This window comes from Lontra canadensis, unplaced genomic scaffold (genome assembly GCF_010015895.1).
Source record: "Lontra canadensis isolate GAN:19392208 unplaced genomic scaffold, GSC_riverotter_1.0 scaffold38, whole genome shotgun sequence".
In the NCBI taxonomy this organism is placed as follows: domain Eukaryota; kingdom Metazoa; phylum Chordata; class Mammalia; order Carnivora; family Mustelidae; genus Lontra; species Lontra canadensis.
In genome coordinates, this window is record NW_022631032.1 from 1600364 (window position 1) to 1623209 (window position 22846).

The 22846-nt window shown below is 35.0% G+C and overlaps 1 protein-coding gene across 10 annotated transcripts in view; it reads right to left on the reverse strand.

Annotated features, from left to right (window-relative positions):
• Window positions 1-588: 588 nt before the first annotated feature.
• ACAP2 (ArfGAP with coiled-coil, ankyrin repeat and PH domains 2) overlaps window positions 589-22846 on the reverse strand; it is a 151755-nt gene continuing 129497 nt past the window's right edge. For 5 of the 10 annotated variants that reach the window (XM_032869293.1, XM_032869294.1, XM_032869296.1 and 2 more), the window contains 11 exons: window positions 21224-21432; window positions 20823-20892; window positions 19377-19468; window positions 17447-17631; window positions 16936-17040; window positions 16467-16559; window positions 14782-14969; window positions 14270-14379; window positions 12003-12113; window positions 6928-6989; window positions 589-1308 (listed from right to left, as the gene is read on the reverse strand). In XM_032869293.1, coding sequence (XP_032725184.1) covers window positions 1208-1308; window positions 6928-6989; window positions 12003-12113; window positions 14270-14379; window positions 14782-14969; window positions 16467-16559; window positions 16936-17040; window positions 17447-17631; window positions 19377-19468; window positions 20823-20892; window positions 21224-21432 — 1326 coding nt within the window. In that variant the 3' untranslated portion in view covers window positions 589-1207. Of the gene's footprint in view, window positions 1309-3388; window positions 6990-12002; window positions 12114-14269; window positions 14380-14781; window positions 14970-16466; window positions 16560-16935; window positions 17041-17446; window positions 17632-19376; window positions 19469-20822; window positions 20893-21223; window positions 21433-22846 lie in introns of those variants that run through there. The other 5 variants (XM_032869302.1, XM_032869300.1, XM_032869299.1 and 2 more) reach the window with 2 other exon arrangements.

Here is a 22846-nt window from a genome sequence, read left to right on the forward strand (position 1 = left end):
AGATATGTCAATCAAAGATGGAATCAAACAAATTTATAGCATTTACGTGTAAATTAGTAGATCCATGTTCTGGAATTCAAGGGTGTTTCATGTAACCAACTACTAAAGATACATAGATGGTATAATTTAAAATACTGTATACTGTGTACAAAGGATAGATGTTGAAAAAATTAAAAAGCAATTTATCATTACATATTTTAGTATAAACTGAGAAAACCGTGAGATTTTTCTTTTCCAGAAATTTTTCTTTCACTCAGTGCAATAGCAAAGTTATCTTGAAAAGGAGAAATTTTGAATACAAAAATGCTCTACATTATAACTTAATCAGTTGAAAGTTACAATCTGATAAAAGTATAATTTTCAACATTCAAGTAACCTTTGAAACATAGTTTTATTACATCAATAAATTTGTCAACGTTTTAGGAAACCAACCCAACAATGAAGGACTACAACTTCTGTAAGTAAGGTTCTTTTGCTTATTTAAAAAAAAAAATTGTTAAGGGCTTCTTTATGCTTCATAAAATGGGATAAATCTGAAAGACTGAGTTACGTCTACTTGTACAGCCATTACACAATACACAATAACTTACACAATAACCAGGCATCTAAGGAATATCACTACATTTATGAGCAAATGGAGGAAACATATTCTCTAGCTCTGAGAATTACATTACATATTGTGTGTATAACAGATAGGATACCAGAGAACAAAACAAAACAACAAAAAAAGTATTTTTGAACCACCAAAATTCATTAGGGAAGCTAAAGAAAAGACATATTCTTCAGGCAAGCAGGAGAGTTGGCTCTCATTTTGATGCAGATATGCTTGACTGAATGGTCCTCTGGCATGATGCATAGAAAAAAAAATCAATGCTACCACCCATTGGCAAAAACAGAGATTTCATCCAAACTATTAGCATCTTGTAATCTAGAGATGGCCTAAGTCTAGATTTTGTCTATAAAAAATAGCCCTTTAAACAGACTTTTTTTTTTTTAATTAAAGAGGTCCTAAAGTAGGTTCCTCTCCCAACTACTAGAGACCTACGTTTTAATTTATAAAAAAAAAAAATCAATGAATGGGGTACCTTTTTTCCAAACCATTCAATACCTACTAAAATTAAGTAGAGTTAAAGCAGTAAAAACTTGTAAGATTTCAGATGTACACATTAGGGGATCATTCAATTTAATATTTTCCCCTTAAAAAAACTCAGAATTTCTGTGAATCTTGCTGGAAACGATTTAATTTCTCTGGATTATTGGATGCCATTTGGGAAAAATCACGAAAAATATCCTGGTAGGTTTCATCACCTGCATGAAAGTAAAATAAGGACACTTTTAAAATGTATATAATGAAAGTATTAATAAACATTCATTTTTATGGCTAACAATTATAATTAGTCATATTCAAATTTTGCTCAGATGAACACTTTTGGAAGAAAAAAGACTAACATATATAAATGCTGAAAAAGCATATAGTGAAAGAAAAAAAAAAGCTATACCTGAAAAAAGCACCTCAGATGCAGCCACAGAGGAAAGCTCAGAGTTAGAAAAGAGCAAAGATGCAAGAATTTTAAAGCAATGTAAAGAAATACATTTATTTACACAGAAATTAAAGTCATTCTAAATGAGGTATAGTAAACAAGGCATTCTTTAAATAAGTATTTCCCTTGATCAAGGCCAAAAGAAAAGACCAATAACAAATACTAATGCTTCTGATGGATGCAAGTTATTAATAAGACAAACTGATAATCAGGTGAGGAAAAAGTCTATTTTAATATTATCTTTTAGTTAAAAGGCATTTTAATTTAAATAGCATGTGAAAAAGAAATTCTTTACTCAAACTTGAATGCTGAACTAAAATTAATGTACCTAATCCACTGCTTACTGAGCTTATAAAATAATAAAGCCTAGAAAATTACTATATAAAGTCAGTTTCACATTTAGTCAGAAGTTTTTTGTTTACTGTAGGTCATATGAGCAAAAGTGCTATGACAAAACAGGAACAGATACAAAAGATGTCTGTTAAATTAGAGTAATGCACATATGTATATACATACAAATATGCTTGTAGAGAAGATTATAGATACTGATACTAGATCAGACTGAATACTGTTTTTCTTTCCCTCATAAGAAACTAAATACATGAATACGTAAAGATTAATTCCTCAGATAAAGCATTTGTATAAAGTAAAATCTTATTTTAAAGATGAATCTTTCATCATGAATACTTCCTGTCAAACATTAGCTTTACAGGGCTTAGCATAGTTCTGTTTTCAAAATTTAAACCATCAAATACTGCTTTAAATGATTACTGCTGCAACAGGGTTTTATAATTATTTCCCCTAAGATATCTTGCATCCATCTTAGTACAAACTCATTGCTACAGCTGTTAATAGTGCAGTAAGTTTTGTCAGCTTTTAATAAGCGAGATTTTTGAGGCAATAGGTGTCATACCAAAAGCTAGAGAATCGGAAAAAAGTTGGGGGAGGGGAATAAAGATCTAGTAAAAAGGTCTAACAGCATAACCCAAAAATTTTCAATAAAAAATTTTTAATACTTTTAATATTTAGTCACATTTAGTATTTAGTCTATGTAAAAAGCAAGTTATTAAAATCTCTATATAGTTTCCATTTAGTCCTGGAAATGTTCTCATGACCTGAATCAGTCTACTTTAAAAAGAAAAAATACAGTAAGAAGAAAATCTTAATAGGTTGGCTAAGAGTAGCATCTAACTCATATTATGTTATTAAAACAATAAAAATAAAATTTGATACACTAGAACAACTGTTAGGACAATCCAATTACACCCATGATTTCTTAAAAGTTAAACTCTCACATTAAAAGACAAACTGCAAATCTATTCCCATTTTTAGCCATTCTAAAAGATATAAAATAAACTGAGAAGAGACCAACATTAAAAATCAATTAACCATACAAAATATTTAAAAATTCTTATCTTAGATGTTGAATTAAAATATTTAAAATATTTATTGTAAACATTAGAAATATTTTTAAAATACTATTTAAACTTGAGAGTCTGGAATTTTACTTTCCAAGGAAGTGTAAAGTGCAGATTATAATACAAAAATAACACACTGATTTTACCATTCAACACCAGAAGTAACTTAAAAGGCACACATTATACATTCAAGAAGAAATAGGAAGAAATCTAGCAGACGCTAATGCCAAATAGTTTACAGATAGCACCAGATGAGCATTCTTAAGTATTACAACAGTACAATGGCAATATATGGCTTCTACTATTAGCAATGCATATTCTGTATAACAAACTGTAGGTTTTTTTTTTCTTTTTGTGGTTTTCCAGCTTTTGTTCTTAAATCACCTAGTACCTATTATACAAGTACGTTTTAGTAGAACCATTGTACCATGCAAAACAAATTATAAGATCTTTTATTCACTGAATTAAATGCTTCCTTGAAGGAAAGTGTTGGTGCTACACTAATCATTGGTTTCACGAATACATTTTAAGAGTTAATACAATACAAAAGGAAGTCTCACCTTCACACACACACAAAACTTCCTGTTAACGTTCAGTTTCTAACAAAACATTAATTAATGGACTATCAATAAAATACCTTTCTTAGGTCTCAAAATGTATTATCAAAAAGCAAACATTACAATAACAATAGTGACTAAGATATTTAATATCATTAACATAAATTGAACTTCAATGTGATTCTTTAAAATTTAAGTATAATTTTAATCATTAAGAATTTTTCCCAAGGCAAATATAACTTGTCTACACTACAATACATAAACAATAACCCAGAATATGCTGCCCTGGAAAGTTCACAGAAGTACATTTAACAGTTTATTATAAATGGTAAGCAACTAATCACCCAGTATTTGTAACGCTACATTATATCCTTTAAATTACTTAATCACATTGTATTTCTCTCCCAATAGTTAACTTTTCTATATGCCCAGACAGTGCTGGGTTTTTAAAATGTGCACTGCTATATGTCCACTGATAGTTTAAAATAGTTTTTGATTTTTGGTATTCAGAATATCCATTGCAACAGCAATTATGATGATCCAAGGTTTTGTTAATTTTGCCCTTAAAATGCACTCCCCTCAAAGAGATGGCAGCACATGACACCCCACCTTCAGGTGATCAAGTATATGATCCCACCCTTTCTGGGTTGATTACAGCTTCCTTTGAAAACTGATCAGTGATCAACCATTGCCAGCAACCTAGTCACATAACCAGTAGTGGTTCTGTAAAGCAAGAACTTTCAGCTGGCTGAGAAACTCTGCCAACAATCAAGAGGAGTCACAGAGCCAGATACTGTGGGAACCACCAAAGTGGTTTCCAACAACTGAGAGCAGGGCGTGGTATTTCACTCACTCACCCAGTCCTCTTTAGAGTTGTAGGAACTGATAAAGAGGGATACATCCTCCCTTCAAGAAATGTGTGCTACTATAGCGCCTGGCAAAAAAACAGGGAGTTTCAGGGTTGTAGATAAAAGGTTCAGAAGTGGGGTTTCTCAGAAATAAGTCCATGATTTCCAAAGATTGTATCTGAGACTTTTAAGTGATAGGGCTCTTCATTATCAAAGATTGAAAATACCTGCATTTTAAAATTACCCACAATTCTGAGGTATTGCTAGGGAACAACAACAAAAAAGGATCTAGATAAAACAATCAACCAAAATTAATGAGAGAAAAAGAGCAGTGACAAGTAGAGGGAAAGAAAAACCTACTGCCTGAGCAAACATTTCTGCTCTCCAAAGACTCATGAAGAAAAAGAAAAGTAGCCAGAGAGCAACTGCTGTGCCATTTCACCACATCTGTATAAGTATATAAAATTGTTCTGCTTTACATGAGACCCCATAAATGCATTAAAAATATATTATCAAGATTATCCTCTCATTTTATTCTGCTGATACACCATCTCCAGAATTCTGATCTGTTTTTAACCTCTAAACTAAAATTTGAGAGTGCCAGAAAAAAAAAATTTTTTTAAGTGAGGCTTTTTTGTTCAAATTTTCAGTCAAATAAATTGGAAAAATTCATTTTTCTACTGAGGAAAGGAAAGTGTTTACTCATAAACATACATAAAATGACAGTGAGAGACATTTGAGCACTCCTAAATGGTGGCAGCAGAAGCAATCTGGGTGGAACTAGAAGTCACAAGAATATGGAGGCCCTGTCCTTTCAAGCTTCCCAACTCCAAAGGAAAATCGACCACTGACCTTAAGACTAATCAGTTGGGTATAACTTCATTAGCAAATAGCTTAAGGAAAGAACAGCTGACCAAACATTTAAGTTTAAAAGTTCAGGAATAAGAATTATTTAACTTAAAATCCTGAAGTTCAATCTTAACCTCACAAATATCAGGTCATATTCTTTGAATAATTTTTATTTTTAAAGTGCTTAAACACAAAGGCCTCAAAAATGGCCTAGTAATACTCTCACTTAAGTATATTCTGTTACAAAATTATAACTTATTTAAAATCTAACATTCAAGTTTAAAACAAATGGGTGAAATTCAGAATTAACGCTGACACTTCACCCTTAATCAGCACTCTTACATCTTGGTACACCGTGAGTCAGCAGTATTGTTTGATCCATAGGATTAAAATGGGACACCCTAGATTAGAAGCTACTAGCTGAAGTGCCTCTAGTCTCAAAGTTCTTACTTATTCCCTCTTAAACTAGACCAACAATAAGTAGTAGATATAGTCCTCTGAGAAAAGAATGGCCCCATATTTATATTAATTATATATTAATCCAGTTAAAGTAAAAGTTAATGGCTAAAGCTAGCATAAAATACTGAAATTTCAAAACATATTTAAACAGGAAGAATAGATGATATTACTAAGCCCCTTTAAAAATAATATATTAATATTCATTTTTAAAAAATCAAATATACTTATTGAAACTAATATTCTCAATTATTTTGGTCATGAATTCCTGGAATTTTTTACTAATATGTATATGAATTTCAAACAAACAAATTAGTAATTCATATACTCAAATTCATGAGACTGGAGATCCAATTATTAATCTTTTCTTTGTGAAGAATGTCTAATTAGGATATGTTCCTTAAAAAAAAGGAATCTGATTAGCAACATTCGTCCTTTTCCTGACTTCTTGACGCAAAGGTGAAAATTACTCAAAATGAGACGTGAGTTGATCCTGAGTTGAGGTTTCTCTAACAAGCTACTCTGCCATCAGGTTCATGAAATACTGTATTAAATACTTACATTTATCCAAAAGATACTGTATGATCGCTGGGGGCAAAACTACGATAAAGTGAAACCTTTTCTTTATACCTTTTAAACTAACTCCATTCTCTTTATGGACTTATTAAACCACTCCTAAATTTTATTTTTAAACCTACAACTTATTTTTAGATCAGATTATGCAACTCCTCATTCAGTAAACTTTTTCTAGGTATTTGCCATACTGCCTTTTTATATGCCAAACACATGGTGATTTGGTTTTTTTCCCTGAACACAATTTATAGAAATTCCCTGAATAACAAAAAGAAAACAACTCTGTTATATTCATTTGACAGCTAAAGAGAATTCCAAAATGAAAATGACTATTGTGCTGCTGTAAAGATACAAAGATAGGTTATCATTCCATTCAAGTCACTGGAATGTATATGGAAGACATCTGTACAGCAGTAAAGAAGTCAGCAGCCAAAGTTGAACACAGCAAGTAAATGTGTACTGTAGTAGGAATAGTTACGGAGTTTTAAAGGCTCAGGAGTTAGCTCCCAAGAATTCAGTAGGTACAATACATAACAACTCACAATTTACAAGTAAGTTATACAAAATACTCTAGGGTATTAAGTCAGTTTGCTAAAGAACTACGAATCTTCCAATTGTAAACTAATAAATTCCTGAATGCATTTCTTATACTGCATTTCAGTATGGTTATTAGTAGAATATTGACCTGGCTGTCCATAAAGTCCTTCTGATTCCCGCATCTCTTCATTCATTCTTGCTAAACGTAACCTAAAATTAAAGGAAAGGATTTTTAGATGAAGTTACATAATATAGATATTCATAAACTAGTAAATTATGTAAGCAGATAAAAACATATACTGTTATCATTTTTTCTTCCATTCCCCAGTATTTGCCACTAAAATAGATGGAGTTTTAGTTTTAGCTTTCTACATACAATTCTCATGAGAGAAGACAAGAAAAGATTTATTTTTCACAACCCCAAGATCAAGAGTTGCATGCTCTACTGACTGAGTTAGCTAGGCGCCCTGACAATAACAGCTTCCTAACTAGTACATTTCAGCTCTGTTTAAGCAGGATCCTTGTAGCACGGCCAGTAGCTTACTTCCTCCAGACTCCGGAGACTCCCTGGCTTCCACAGCAACCTGCCACACTTACACTGCCAACTGCTGGAAGTGTTGCTTCTATGGTATGGAATGTTGTATTATACCATATAAGTTCATTCTGGTTCATCCTGAGCTGAGGTAGTTCAAGACATATAAATAGCATGTGTTATGTCTAAATAGTGGAAATACATTTTGATGTATTAAATGACCACAGGCTGCCAAGATTTTCCCAAGGTTTCTATTTGGTTATACATTCTTCTTTGGGTTATTCATCCTGGCAGCAGGAAGACATACAGCATTGGATTAAGAAGACACGAATTTCCTCCCATTTTCTTACTAACTTCAAGCAACATTTTGAGAGAGGCAAATGATGCCTTTGGTGTACCTCTCCCCCTCTGTACTATTTATACTATTTGTCTGTGCTTTGGACCACCAAATACTCACTGCCCAATGAGAGCTCTATCACTGTCTACTGACATGCACTCTGGCATCTGCGGCATCTGCCGTGAGCTTTCCCTCTCTTCAGAATACTACCATTTCATTCTCTTCCATCGCTTCACAACCATTGTGTGAGTTAATAGCGCTGCAAGTCCTCTTTGATATTTGGACTTTTCAGAGAGGACTCTTATTTTCAAAAATTAAGTGAAACTGAAGTCCTCACACAAAGTAAAATGAGAAAAGTTAGACAATTTGGGAACAGATATTTTTGAAAAGGGACTATTTTTTTTTTTTTAATTTACTTATTTATTGGAGAAAGAGAGCAAGTGTGGGGCTTGATCTCATGACCCTGAGATCATGACCTGAGCCAAAAACAAGGGTCAGATGCTTAACTAACTGCGCCACCTAGGGGCCCCAAAGGGGGCTATTATTAAAAGAATTTCTTTCTCTATACTATCTCTATCTTTTCTTTATATAATAACTTATCTTTATCTAATGGTGAATCTATAATTTTTTTTTATTTTATTTATTTGACAGACAGAGATCACAAATAGGCAGTGAGGCAGGCAGAGAGAGGAGGAAGCAGGCACCCTGCTGAGCAGAGAGCCTGATGCGGGGCTAGATCCCAGGACCCTGAGATCATGACCTGAGCTGAAGGCAGAGGCTTGAACCCACTGAGCCACCCAGGCGCCCCAGAATCTATAATGTTTTAAAAGTTCTAAATTTTCCTACAACAGCCTCCAAAGTTACAATAACCTCTCCAGTGAGGAAAGAACACTGAGTGCAGAGAAAGCATGTTTTACTGTTTTACTGTGTGTCTTAATTTGGCAGGGGCCAGGAGGAGCGATATATGATAACTCAAGAATTCTCAGTGGCAGCTCAGTTGTTTAAGGCAGTCGGGGGAGTCTCTCTTTATAAGTGACTGAGATTCAGTAATGTGAATGAAACTACCTCTACCCATATAACGGGATCAACAATTCACTCAACCCAGAACAGAATGAGTAAGTGACTTCATACAACATATTTCCTACATTAATAATAAAGTGCAGGTGACAACCACATTTCTAGGTTCAGTGTAAACAAACAACTTTGATCTAAGATGCAAATCAAATTAAGGTCTCAAAACTCTTTAACAGATCATATTCAATCATATTCAAACATTAAAAACAAGTATTTTGGGACTATTTGCTCCAGCTCTTTGAAGAATACCAGTGGAATTTTGATTGGAATGGCATTAGAAGTATAGATTGCTCTAGGCAGTATAGACATTTTAACAATGTTTATTCTTCCGATCCAAGAGCACGGAATGGTCTTCCATCTTTTTGTGTCTTCTTCAATTTCTTTCATGCGTGTTCTGTAGTTCCTCAAGTACAGATCCTTTACCTCTTTGGTTAGGTTTATTCCCAGGTATCTTACGGTTCTTGGTGCTATAGTAAATGGAATCAATTCTCTAATTTCCCTTTCTGTATTTTCATTGTTAGTGTATAAGAAAGCCACTGATTTCTGTACACTGACTTTGTATCTTGCCACGTTACTGAATTGCTGTATGAGTTCTAGTAGTTTGGGGGTGAAGTCTTTTGGGTTTTCCATATAAAGAATCATGTCATCTTCGAAGAGAGAGAAATTGACTTCTTCATTGCCAATTTGGATACCTTTTATTTCTCTTTGTTGTCTGATTGCTGTTGCTACGACTTCTAATACTATGTTGAACAAGAGTGGTGAGAGTGGGCATCCTTATCGTGTTCCTGATCTCAATGGGAAGGTTGCAAGCTTTTTCCCATTGAGGATGATATTTGCTGTGGGTTTTTCATAGATAGATTTGATGAAGTTCAGGAATGTTCCCTCTATCCCTATACTTTGAAGCGTTTTAATCAGGAATGGATGCTGAATTTTGTCAAATGCTTTTTCTGCATCAATTGAGAGGACCATGTGGTTCTTCTCTCTTTTCTTATTAATTTGTTCTATCACATTGATTGATTTGCGAATGCTGAACCATCCTTGTAACCCAGGAATGAATCCCACCTGGTCATAGTGGATAATCTTTTTAATGAGCAAATAATCCAAAAATTTGTATGGAACCAGAAGAGACCCCGAATCGCTAAGGAAATGTGAAAAACAAAAATAAAACTGAGGGCATCACGTTACCTGATTTCAACCTTTACTACAAAGCTGTGATCACCAAGACAGCATGGTACTGGCATAAAAACAGACTCATAAACCAGTAGAACAGAGTAGAGAGCCCAGATATGGACCCTCAACTCTATGGTCAGTTAATCCTTGACAAAACAGGAAAAAATAGACAGTGGAAAAAAGACAGTCTCTTCAATAAATGGTTCTGGGAAAACTGGGCAGTTATATGTAGAAGAATGAAACTTGACCATTCTCTTACACCGTACACAAAGATAAACTCAAAATGGATAAAAGACCTCAATGTGAGACAGGAATCCATCAGAATCCTAGAGGAGAACATAGGCAGTAATCTCTTCGATATCAGCCACAGCAACTTCTTTCAAGATATGTCTCCAAAGGCAAAGGAAACAAAAGCCAAAACAAACTTTTGGGACTTCATCAAAATCAAAAGCTTTTGCACAGCAAAGGTAACAGTCAAGAAAACAAAGAGGCAACCCACAGAATGGGAGAAGATATTTGCAAATGACAGTACAGACAAAAGATTGATATCCAGGATCTATAAAGAACTCTTCAAACTCAACACACACAAAACAGATAATCATATCAAAAAATGGGCAGAAGATATGAACAGACACTTCTCCAATGAAGACATACAAATGGCTATCAGACACATGAAAAAATGTTCATCATCACTAGCCATCAGGGAGATTCAAATTAAAACCACATTGAGATATCACCTTACACCAGTTAGAATGGCCAAAATTAGCAAGACAGGAAACAACATGTGTTGGAGGGGATGTGGAGAAAGGGGAACCCTCTTACACTGTTGGTGGGAATGCAAGTTGGTGCAGCCTCTTGGGAGAACAGTGTGGAGATTCCTCAAGAAATTAAAAATAGAACTTCCTTATAACCCTGCAATTGCACTACTGGGTATTTACCCCAAAGATACAGATGGAGTGAAAAAAAAGGGCCATCTGTACCCCAATGTTTATAGCAGCAATGGCCACGGTTGCCAAACTGTGGAAAGAACCAAGATGCTCTTCAACAGATGAATGGATAAGGAAGATGTGGTCCATATACACTATGGAGTATTATGCCTCCATCAGAAAGGATGAATACCCAACTTTTGTAGCAACATGGATGGGACTGGAAGAGATTATGCTGAGTGAAATAAGTCAAGCAGAGAGAGTCAATTATCCTATGGTTTCACTTATTTGTGGAGCATAACAAATAGCATGGAGGACATGGGGAGTTAGGAGAAGGGAGTTGGGGGAAATTGGAAGGGGAGGTGAACAATGAGAGACTATGGACTCTGAAAAACAATCTGAAGGGTTTGAAGAGGAGCGGGGGTGGGAGGTTGGGGGAACAAGGTGGTGGGTATTAGAGAGGGCACGGATTGCATGGAGCACTGGGTGTGGTACAAAAACAATGAATACTGTTATGCTGAAAATAAATTAAAAAAAAATGATTAAAAAAAAAACCAAGTATTTTTATCTTAAAATAGAATATTTGTGTGAATAGTTCCTTAAAAAAAATAAGCACAAACAGATCCTAAGTATCACTGCCCAAAGGCAATGCAGCTGCAAAAGTGACTGACATCAACACAGCTGTCCCCCATACTTACAATCCTCGAACTTCTGAGGTAAAATAAATGTAGATTCCTGAGCAGAGTAACTGCCTGTTACTACCAATCCAACCCCCACCCTAGTACTGTAGTGAGAATTAAAGATCCATTTTAGAGAAGCCACTGGTTTTGTGTTCTAACTGGTCAGGCAGTATAAAAGAAGTGGTTAAGAACATGGGTTTTGGAGCCAAAATTCTTAATTCCAAATCCCCACTCCACCTGTCATCAGTTTCTTAAATTATCTGTGGCATGGCTTCCTTATAAAATGAGGCTAATAACAATAGTATCTTCCTCATAGGGTCGTTGTGAGAACCAAATAAGTTCATGTGTGTAAAGTGCTTAATATGTTTATATGTGTCTAGAGAAGTTCATGGCACACAGTAAACAATCAAGTTTATAGTTCACACCTATGCATGAAACTATGTTAAAACCCTGTACAAGTAACACACTGTATGAGAAATAATCAAGTAGAAAGAAAACACTTACAAAGTCACTATATCAGCATTGGCTGCTTCCACAGCGATAGTCAAAGGGTCTTTCCCTTCTTCATCGGTGGCATGCTGATTGGCACCTCGTTTTAGAAATAAACATACCTGCCTGTTTAAGGAAAGAGCATTTTTGAGACATTGCCAATAAGAAAAAAAAAATAGTATTCACCTTAATAAAAAACACTACCTAAAGAAATAACATTTTCATTAGGAAATTCTTGACTCATTCTACACCTATTAATTGAACACTGGCTCTAATAATATAAATTTACCATCATCAGCATTTTACAAATCTCTAGATGTTTTTACACTTAACTTGTAGTACAATGGGATGTATAAATTATGGTCCCTACCCTCAAATAATATCAGAAAAAGATGTACACATATATCCATAAACTTAAAACAGAAATCATTCAAGGTCAAATCAGTCAAGGCAATGTTAACATCATACCAATGATAATTCAACAGCAAAGAGTGGAAGGTAATCCTCCCACTGGACTCCACAAATATTCATAACTTGAAGAAATTAACAAAAATGAAAAAAAAATATGATAGGATGAGTAAATGAGTCTATTAAGTAAAATGGGAAGAGTGGCTGTTTAAGAAAAAAAATATAAAAATATGGGGCTCTTGGGTGGCTCAGTCGTTACGCGTCTGCCTTCGGCTCGAGTCATGATCCCAAGGTCCTGGGATCAAGTCCCCCATTGGGCTCCCTGCTCAGTGGGGAAGCCTGCTTCTCCCTCTCCCACTCCCCCTGCTTGTATTCTCTCTCTCATTTTCTCTCTCTCTAATGAATAAATAAAATCTTAAAAAAAAAAAACAAAAATAGGGACACCTGGGTAGCTCAGTTGGTTAAGCATCTGCCTTCAGCTCAGATCATGATCCCAGGGTCCTGGGATCGAGTCCCACATCAGGCTCCTTGCTCAGTGGGGAGCCTGCTTCTCTCGTTGCCTCTGCCTGTCACTCTGCCTGCTTGTGTGTACTCTCTCTCTCTCTCTGACAAATAGATAAATAAAATCTTTAAAAAAAAAATACAAAAATAAATACGAACATTTTTAAGTATACAAAAGTTTTTATGATTAAGTTATTGAACTCAGTTTCTGCTGGCTAAGTTATGATAAAAATAGAAAATGCTTTAAAAAAATAGGTGTTTTGGGGTGCCTGGGTGGCTCAGTGGGTTAAGTCTCTGCCTTCGGCCCAGGTCATGATCAAGCCCCGCATCTGGCTCTCTGCTCAGCAGGGAGCCTGCTTCCCCATCTCTCTCTGCCTGCCTCCCTGCCTACTTGTGATCTCTCTCTCTCTCTCAAATAAATAAATAAAATTTAAAAAAAATAGATGTTTTAAATAAAGTCAAAAAAGAACAGCATCTTGATTTTTGGGTACTAAGAATAGGATACCTGAGATATTTTATTTTTTTAATTTATTTATTTTTATTTATTAGAGACAGAGTGAGAGCAAGAGATATCACACAGGGAGAGGGAGAAGCAGATTTCCCGCTGAGCAGGGAGCCTGATGTGGGACTCGATCCCAGGAACCCGAGATCATGACCCAAGCTGAAGGCAGACGCTCAACTGCCTGAGCCACCCAGGGACCCCAAGATATTTTATTTAAAAACAATCACGTATGACACAAACTTTTCATTTAAGGCCAACATTTCTACTTCATTTGTACCTTCTATTAGAAAATCCATTTTCATGCCTTTATTGTTCTATGAATCTAAATATTGCTTCAGACACCTCAATGGCAATAGCACAGACTAAGAATTTACTTTAAAATTAGACTTTAGCTACCCTGTGGGAAAACTCAAATGTACAAAATTACAAAACTCTCCCCAAATGCATGTGCTTTGCACAAAATGTATGTGAACATGCATTTATACAAATACAGACTTAGCTGCTGACAAAAGCACCATAATTTTAGTAACAGTTCTAAATACTAAAACTGATCTATATAAATGGCAAGTAAAGTTCAAAAAAGGCTTTGCAACTGTCTTATCTGAAAAGTAAGTAACCGAAGCTTTTTTCTGCATGAGATTTTTAAAATCTGAAATTCCATAATGACAACAGAAGTCATTGGAAAGTATCATTTTATAAACTCTATCCAATGGCCTTCACCTGCAAACAAACAAAATATATTTTATATATATTTATTTATAAAATATATTTATATATGAATATATACATATATAATATATAACAAGCAATATATTATTCAAAATAATTTTTCAAATAAAATCTACTTAAATATGTAAGCACGACAGTTTACCCTGTGTGTCCCAAGACAGTGGCATGGTGCAGTGGGCCCCGCCCCTGCACATCTCTCTGGTTCACGTTAGCACCATTCTGTAGGAGAAACTCGCAGGTCACCAAAGAACCCTTGAAGGAAAACAGAAGATAACAATGTACAAAAAGCAAACAATAATAGGTTTTATTAAAAACAGGTATTTACTCTGATAACCTTTCTGTTCTTTTCCCCCAAAGAAAAAATACTCCCCAGTAAAAGCAGAAAAATGATCAATTATATTATTTTCTTCCCAAGAAGGACTTCAACAGGAATTCAACTTGCAGTTTGTGATCTAGCAAAAGACGCTACGTTCATCACCAGAATTCTCTTCCATTGAGAAAAAAATGAATTTACATAACCAAAGTGATGCTCAGAAATCACTACCAGCTTTTCCTTCTACTTTCCAACCCATCTCTTAAAGCAAAGAATAATGTTAAGGCTATGTTCACAATGAATTATAATTTTTTATGTTTTTACAATGCATTAATTCATACCCCTAATACGGCCTGAATAAGTGGTGTTGCTTTATTTTCCTCTGAATTAGCCCAGTTCACATCTGCACCATGAGCCAGAGCCTCAGCCATTTTAGGAAGATTTTTTTCATATGAAGCCCTATAAAGCTGGAGTCCGGGGTTAAAATGTTTAGAGTCGAGAAACACAGAAGAATCTTGCCTTTCTCCCTCTGAAAAGCAAACACAAATACATCAATAAAAATGAGCAGGGCGGGCGAGAATGATTTCTCATTTCTGAAGTACAGGGTTTCAGTTGGTAAGAGGAAGAGAGCTCTGTGGCTGGATCGTGGTGACAGCAGCACGAGAGTCAATGGCACACAACTCTCCATTTGAAGATGGTAAATTCTGGGGTGCCTGGGTGGCTCAGTGGGTTAAGCCTCTGCCTTCGGCTCAGGTCATGATCTCAGGGTCCTGGGATCGAGCCCCGCATCGAGCCCCACATTGAGCCCCACATCGAGCCCCACATCGAGCCCCACATCGAGCCGCACATCGAGCCTGCATCTGGCTCTCTGCTCAGCAGGGAGCCTGCTTCCTCCTCTCTCTGCCTACTTGTGATCTCTGTCTGTCAAATAAATAAATAAAATCTTAAAAAAAAAAAAAAGAAGATGGTAAATTTTATGTTATGTATATCTTATCACAATTTAAAAAATAAAAATGAACTCTTAACAACGTGCCACAATGTAAAAGATGTAAAAGAAACCACTAATTCAGGGCGCCTGGGTGGCTCAGTGGGTTAAAGCCTCTGCCTTCAGCTCAGGTCGTGATCCCAGAGTCCTGGGATCGAGCCCCACATTGGGCTCTCCGCTTGCCAGGGAGCCTGCTTCCTCCTCTCTCTCTGCCTACTTGTGATCTGTCAAATAAATAAATAAATAAAATCTTTAAAAAAAAAAAAAAAGAAAAAGAAAAAGAAAAAGAAACCACTAATTCAACAAAACGAGTGAATGGGAGAGTTTCACAAAACTATGTTATTTCCAACAGACTCCTCACTCCTCAAACAGTCAAACATCTTCTCTTATAAAGATGTCGACAGGTATGCTAGACATTTGTGGTCCTGCCAGGATTCAATGGGAGGTTAATTACTCTGTACTAGATTAAAATTAGGTATATTCCTATATGACTGGATTTATGGACTCACAAGAGCTCGTAAAAAAATTCCTAAAGAATTTTACTACTAGACCAAGCCTTACTTTATTCCTAGGATGATCCAGCACCACCACAATTTACAGTACAAGCAATTCAAGTAATTCAAAAAAATGCTTACTACCCTGGGTATTCTGCAAGATCAAAATCATGGAAATCAAGAAGGAGAGAATATAGGAAGAAAGCACAGGTCAGAGAAAAATATAATGCAGAGACAGTTGCTAATCTCTTTCTCCCAATAAAACAGCCATAAAAAAGATAAACAGTAATAAGACATAGTTCATGTGGATTAAAAAGTATCCTTAGTGACTGACTAAGCATTTTTAGGATGTACAATGAGGCTTAGAAGAATATACACCTAGAAGAGAACTTCCAAATATGAAAAGAAATAGCTGCTTTCTCATTTAACAACACTTTCTAAAAGGCTAACCACTTTCTTTAGAAATTATTTAATCAAGACTAAACACAAAACTCATGCATTTTTCAGCAAGCAATACCAACTGACATTGAATTTCACCAAAACTCACCAGTCTCATATAAACTATTGGCAGACACTGTGGAGGGTAAAGATTCTCTTCCATCATCAGAGCTCTGCTGGATTCCACTATCATTACTTTTGACTGTTTTAAAGAAAAATCAGCTAGTGATTAAAGTTCAAGCCATTCAGAAAACAATCTACCACAAACAACAAGGTTTTAAAATGAGCTCTGATACGTCAACATGAACTTAACCACCATCACATTTAACACAATTTTAACCCTTTTGAACATTTAGCTTATCAAAATATGAATCAATCACAAAGCCTGAAAATAAACTCTTCAGAGTCGCAACACATCGCATTACCCCATAATATGACAGGCATGGGGAAGAGCTTAATTTATTGTATGACGCAAGTAATATGTAATTCTGAGACAATGGGTAACATCCAGAGAAATGGCCACACCGCACAATGACCACTGGCACAGACTTGGAATGCTCCACAAGAGTAGTACTTACTACTACGCAGTTTTGAAGAAGTATCAAAGTAGGAGAAGAGTGAATCTAGCTCATCAGGACAGAACAGAGACTCCCGCCTGGCCTCGTCGCTATTTACAGCAACCACTGGGGACATGCAAGTTAGCAAAGCACAAAGCAGGCCATAAGAAGGGAAAAGGGCAGGAAAAAACGTTACTGGGAAAGATTTAGGAGGAAAAAATAGGAAGGAGATTAGGTGGTTAATCAGATATTTAGGGCTTGTTGCCATGATAGATTTATAATCCCCATCTCCCCTTGCCTTTTAAGCAGTTTTATTCCTTAGAATATACACATTACCTAAAAATGTGAATTACCAGATGTTATTTAATTTTAACTGTTTTAAAGCGATAGAAATACAATTTTTCCTTAGACTATGTAGAAGGAAACAAGTTTTTGGCATTCAAATAATCTACAATGGCTACTAATTCAGAAATTAAGAAAGCGACTTCAGTTTCAGAAAATATTTCTACTCATAACAGGTAAGCTATAATACCTGAACTTTGGGGAGGTACTCTGACTTGGTCACTGGGCCCAAGTTTAGAAATGCTCAGCCTCTTCTCTTCAGAACTTTTGGAGACAGTCTTTTTTTCCTGCTCAGGAGGTGATGATGACATAGAATATTTATCCACAAATTTCCTCTCCACGTATTTTGCTTTGATATATGCCTCTTTCTCCTGTCTGGTATATATAAAAATGTCATGATGTTCTGCTTCATCTCTTAGTATGGCTAACACTGAAAAGAAGCCATTACATACCAAATATTTCCCAAAAAGTCACTAAATGTATTACCGGTTAAAACTAAATTTGTGATATTATGCAACATATTTCCCTTCTAAATATTTAATAAACTAGGATCTCATGTTCAAATAAAATACAAGTAATAAACTAATTGAAAAATCACAAGTATTAACATTGCACTCTCTTACTCTCTTAATTTCTGGGCTCATTCATTTCCACACATATTCCCTTGTGTTTATTACAAAATGGAAAACATTACCAAGAAAACTATAAAAATTTATAGAAATTAACTTTAATTTCATTTTACTTCAATAGACAACATCAACAGATCTACTATCACTATTGTCAGTCATAATTTTCCCTAAGACAACTACTTTAAAGCAATATAGCAGTTCTAATTAAAGGGAAAGAAAAAATTTCACATTTTAAACTTTTCTGATACAATCAGAAAATGCCAAGTCTATTCTATACTTTTTCCTATTCATATCCTTTCAAAATAGTTAAATCTTTGGTTAAAATCAAAAAATATTTCAAGGTCTGAGATAATTTGGCCATGCGTTAGCAAATAATCTCACTTAAGTGATAACAGTTCAGACAGCAATAACTTTAAAATAATATTGATTATACACAGGGGCACCTGGGTGGCTCAGTCAGTTAAACATCTGCCTTTGGCTCAGGTCATGATCCTGGGGTTCTGAGATTCAGGCCAGTGTCAGGCTTCCTGTTCAGCAGGGAGCCTGCTTTTCCCTCTCCCTCTGCCCTTCTTCCCTGCTTGTGCATGCGCTCTCTCTCAAATGAATAAATCTTTAAATAGGATTATGGCACATAGGATTATGGCAAAAAAAAATTTAAGGTTAAAAATAAAGAATCATAAAGACTAAAAGCAACATCAACAATAAAAACAAATTATGTACCTTGAGGGCACTCCTAGCCACTTCATTCTATGAGCCTCAACATATAGAATTGGAAGTATTAATTTCAAACACACAATTAAGCATTCCCCCCTACCCGAAGTTACCCTTTCACCTTTAATTATTTAACATCATAACGCCATGTACCGAGTATATGATTAATAGATATATACATATATAGATCTAGATACATATATTATTTTTTTTTAATGAGAGAGAGAGAGCATGACCTTGGTGGGGAGGGGGGCCAAGTAAGAGGAAGAGAATCTTAAGCAAACTCCATGACCAGTGCAGAGCCATAAGCAGGGCTAGATCCCTGACCCCCGAGACCACGACCTGAGCTGAAATCAAGAGTTGGACACTCAACCGACTAAGCCACCCAGGCACCCCTTAACAGATATTTATTGAACAAAGTCAAACAATGTGAAACTATTCATTCATTGTTGATAATAGAAAGTTGATCCTGAGAAACATTAATAAACAGATTTCTCTTTATAAAGGCCAATAACAGAATTGATATACTTTAACTGCTAAGGGCTTTTATATTCTATGTAGAGACTTTCAATATTTAAAATTCTCATCTGAAGCCCACAGTTGATTATCTAATCAATAAAAAATAATTATCTAAGATGTACCCAAGAAAGAGAAAGCCATATTTTAACAGTCTCTTCTAAACAGTCTGTCTCAATATTACATATCAATTATAGTGAAATAAAATCATAGTTATATTCCTGCTTATGAAAAAAAAAAGCATGGAGACAACTGAAATAGTACCTTTGCCCCGGTTGTGGTTTCTTTATTCCCATTTTTTCCACTTTAGCTTCATAAACTCGATTTATAACATCATTTCCCAACTCACACATAAGCTGTTTTGGCAGGAAAATAGAAAAATAAGCTACAAATTCCTAAAAATACTATAAAAGTCCTTAAAACAAGTACAATTAACTCATTCCTTTTGCATATCCCGCCAATGTGAGCATCATCCCACAAAGACATTTAAAGTTAAAACAAATTAAGACAAGGACTAAGAGCAATATCCTCATTTTGCCATTAACAGAATTTCTCCCCCTGGAAGACCACCACTCTTACAAGAAAGGGTTTCTCCTGACTCACCTTCCCTCAACTATGGCTAGTACAATGCTGCATATTATTCACAATGCTTGGTAAATCAAATGAAAAAAGGCCAAACAGGTTAAGTTTTAAAATACAAATAAACTACTTTCTCCTTACATATAAGAATTTCAAAATACTTTAAAACTTGTGGTTATATATAATGTACCAGACTGTGTTTCAACCAAATTTTAAAAATTGAATCTATTAAGTTTATAGCTATAAAACTGATGCCAAAAAATTAGGTTTCTACCTCTCATCCCCCACTTTCTTCTTTTGAATTCATAACAGTTCATAGAAACTATCTTAATAGGGCTCTACCGTAGGAGCCAATTTATCATTTTCATCCAGATGTTTACACAGTAATTCCACAAAGCAAATGTTTTACTTTACATAATTGAGAGGATTACCAGTTTATCTATGGATTGAAATAAAAATATAAGTACATTAAGAACACAATTTCACACAGAAATAAATGCAGAGTATATTATAATCTTTAAACTAATATATATATATTTTTATAATATGGTAAACTAAATGGTGGGAATTAAAAAGAATATATTATTAAACAATATGAGTTTTATTTATCAGAAACCTAACTGTGGTCTAAATGATTTATGATATTTTCATAGATATGAATTTGTGCACAAAGCTTCATCCTTACACAAGATGAAAGGATGTCTTAGTTTGATGCCTACTACCTTCAGAAATCTAAATCTGCAAATGGTCCTATGCTAAAAGGGCCCAATGATAACAACATGCTATACCAATCCACTCTGGAGCACACTCATATCTCTGTTATACTTTTAACAAATAAAAGATAAAAATTAAGACACAGAATTGAAGGTTTTTTTGAGAAAACATAAAAATGTAGGAAAACAGTTTTCCTTAAAAGGTGAAGTGACTTGCAATTAAAAGTGCTACATAAACTTAGCAATTTAAAAACCCAATAATGAAAACACCAGATTTACCAAATAGCCTCAGATGTGTTCCAATAAATTTAGTTTATTGTTAGCATTGAGACACTCATACATTTTATAAATCAAGATTCTAAAATCCTGATCGTTTATGTGGAAATCTGAACTATTTTTAAACAAGTATGTATATTACCTTTAAAAGCTCAGGCTCCCATGTGTCTAAAGTTAAAGATCGTACTTTTGAAAAATGAACTCCAAGACTCCTAGAGGGAAAAAAGACTGTATTAATATATAAAGCTATCAAGTCTCTATTTGCATATTATTCTAATTATTTCTCTTTTAATGGAACATAGTTGCTAACACAGCCCTCAGTGTGTATGGAAATAAGGAGGGCTCTTCTGACTAATAATAAATAGTAAAACAAAGTCCTCTAAGGCATTCCACAAAGCAGAATTTTATTCACTGTACAAAAGTTATGAAGATACAAATGGCAGTCACATTAAGGCAAGTGGAAAAGTTCCTGTAACCAATGGGACATGATAATTTACTATGTGTATTTATCCCAAGTCTGTCACCCTATACAGGCCTACCTACCGGTGAATCCCAGAACACTCGATACACAGGGTGATGCCCAGGTTGATGCTGGCCCACCGTGGATCTGCCAGACCACAGTCACAACAGCTGGCATTGCCAGGAATACACTGGACTCGCTGCAGTGCACTTTCTCCTTTCAATAATTTATCTTTTGACTCATTTCCAGAATCTAGGCTTCCTGTGGATGGAGATGATTTCTTATCCAGCTTCTAAAAGAATAAAGAATTATTTGTTTAAAAGAAAAAAAAAAAAAGACTGCAATACTATGCTACACATTACCTGCTCCAAACAAAAGCTTCCAATCAATAAACTGAAGGCTTATGATGGGCCTAAGCCAGGCACTGTTGTAGGCATTACAAATAAGGATAAAAAGGTATAGATTCCTCCATCAACTGGCATTTAGTCTTGTCAGAAGAAACATAAATGTTGGAAATGATATCTATATTTATGTACATAAATATATATTTACATTTAATTTATATTTAATACAAACATGTTTACATATAATAAATGCATAATGAACACATGTATAAGATATGAGGGTGGAGAGAAAGGGAAACACTTATTTAACAAGCAATATCAAGACAGATGAAATAAACATTTCATAAATGTTTATTAAGACATTTAAACTATTAAGACTCAAGAATAAAATTAATATTATTATTTGATACCAAGTTTTTCCGAAGTATTCAATGAACTGCAAGCAAATTGTTTTGATTACTGCAGTGAATAACTAGAAATGGTATGGCTTTACTAAATAATAAATCAATTATATAATTATATTTCCAGCAAGACAAGTGAGAGACTAAGGAAGGAGAAGAAAGCACTAGTGTGAGGTGCCAGAGCCCGAGTAGGGGCAGTAGGCAGGAAAAAAGGATGTTCGTTACATACAGGGGGACTGAGCATATAAGTAAACATGATAAAAATAAAAGGGAGCCATTTATTTATATGGAAAGGGAGAGAATTAAAACAAAACCCTGTTGTGTGTGCTTATAACTGGAGATACAAGAGACACACTAATGGTTTTCAATATAAACATAAAGATAAACATATGTAAACATGTCTATGTGTAAATGCATACATATATTCCTTCATTGGTTTCTAAAAGCCATTCACCAGCAAAAGGAACTAGGGCTCTTTGGAAAAACTGCTGATCTTAGCACTGATGCAGAGAAAGTGCAAGATGAACCCAGAATATCTCATCATGCTAGAAAGTAAGGAGGAACTCAGATTGATGGGAACATGTCAAAAGGATACAGAAGCCGGGGTTCCACTGGACACACTTGGGTCAATTTTTTTAAAGAATTTATTTATTTGAGAGAGAGGGAGCACACAAGCATGGTGGGGGTTGGGGGGAGACAGAGGGAGAGGGAGAAGCCCAATGTGGCACTCGATCCCAGGACCCTGGGATCCTGGGATCATGACCTGAGCCAGAGGCAGATGCTTAACTGACTAAGCCACCCAGGCGCCCAAACCTGGGTCAATTTGAACAGCAAAACAATGATAGTAATGGATTATAACACATTGAATAAAACAGTGGTCTATACTGACATAATTAAATAACATTTAAAGCCTGATGAGGAACAGAATATTCACATAGTCTCAAAGTACCTCTCTTACAAA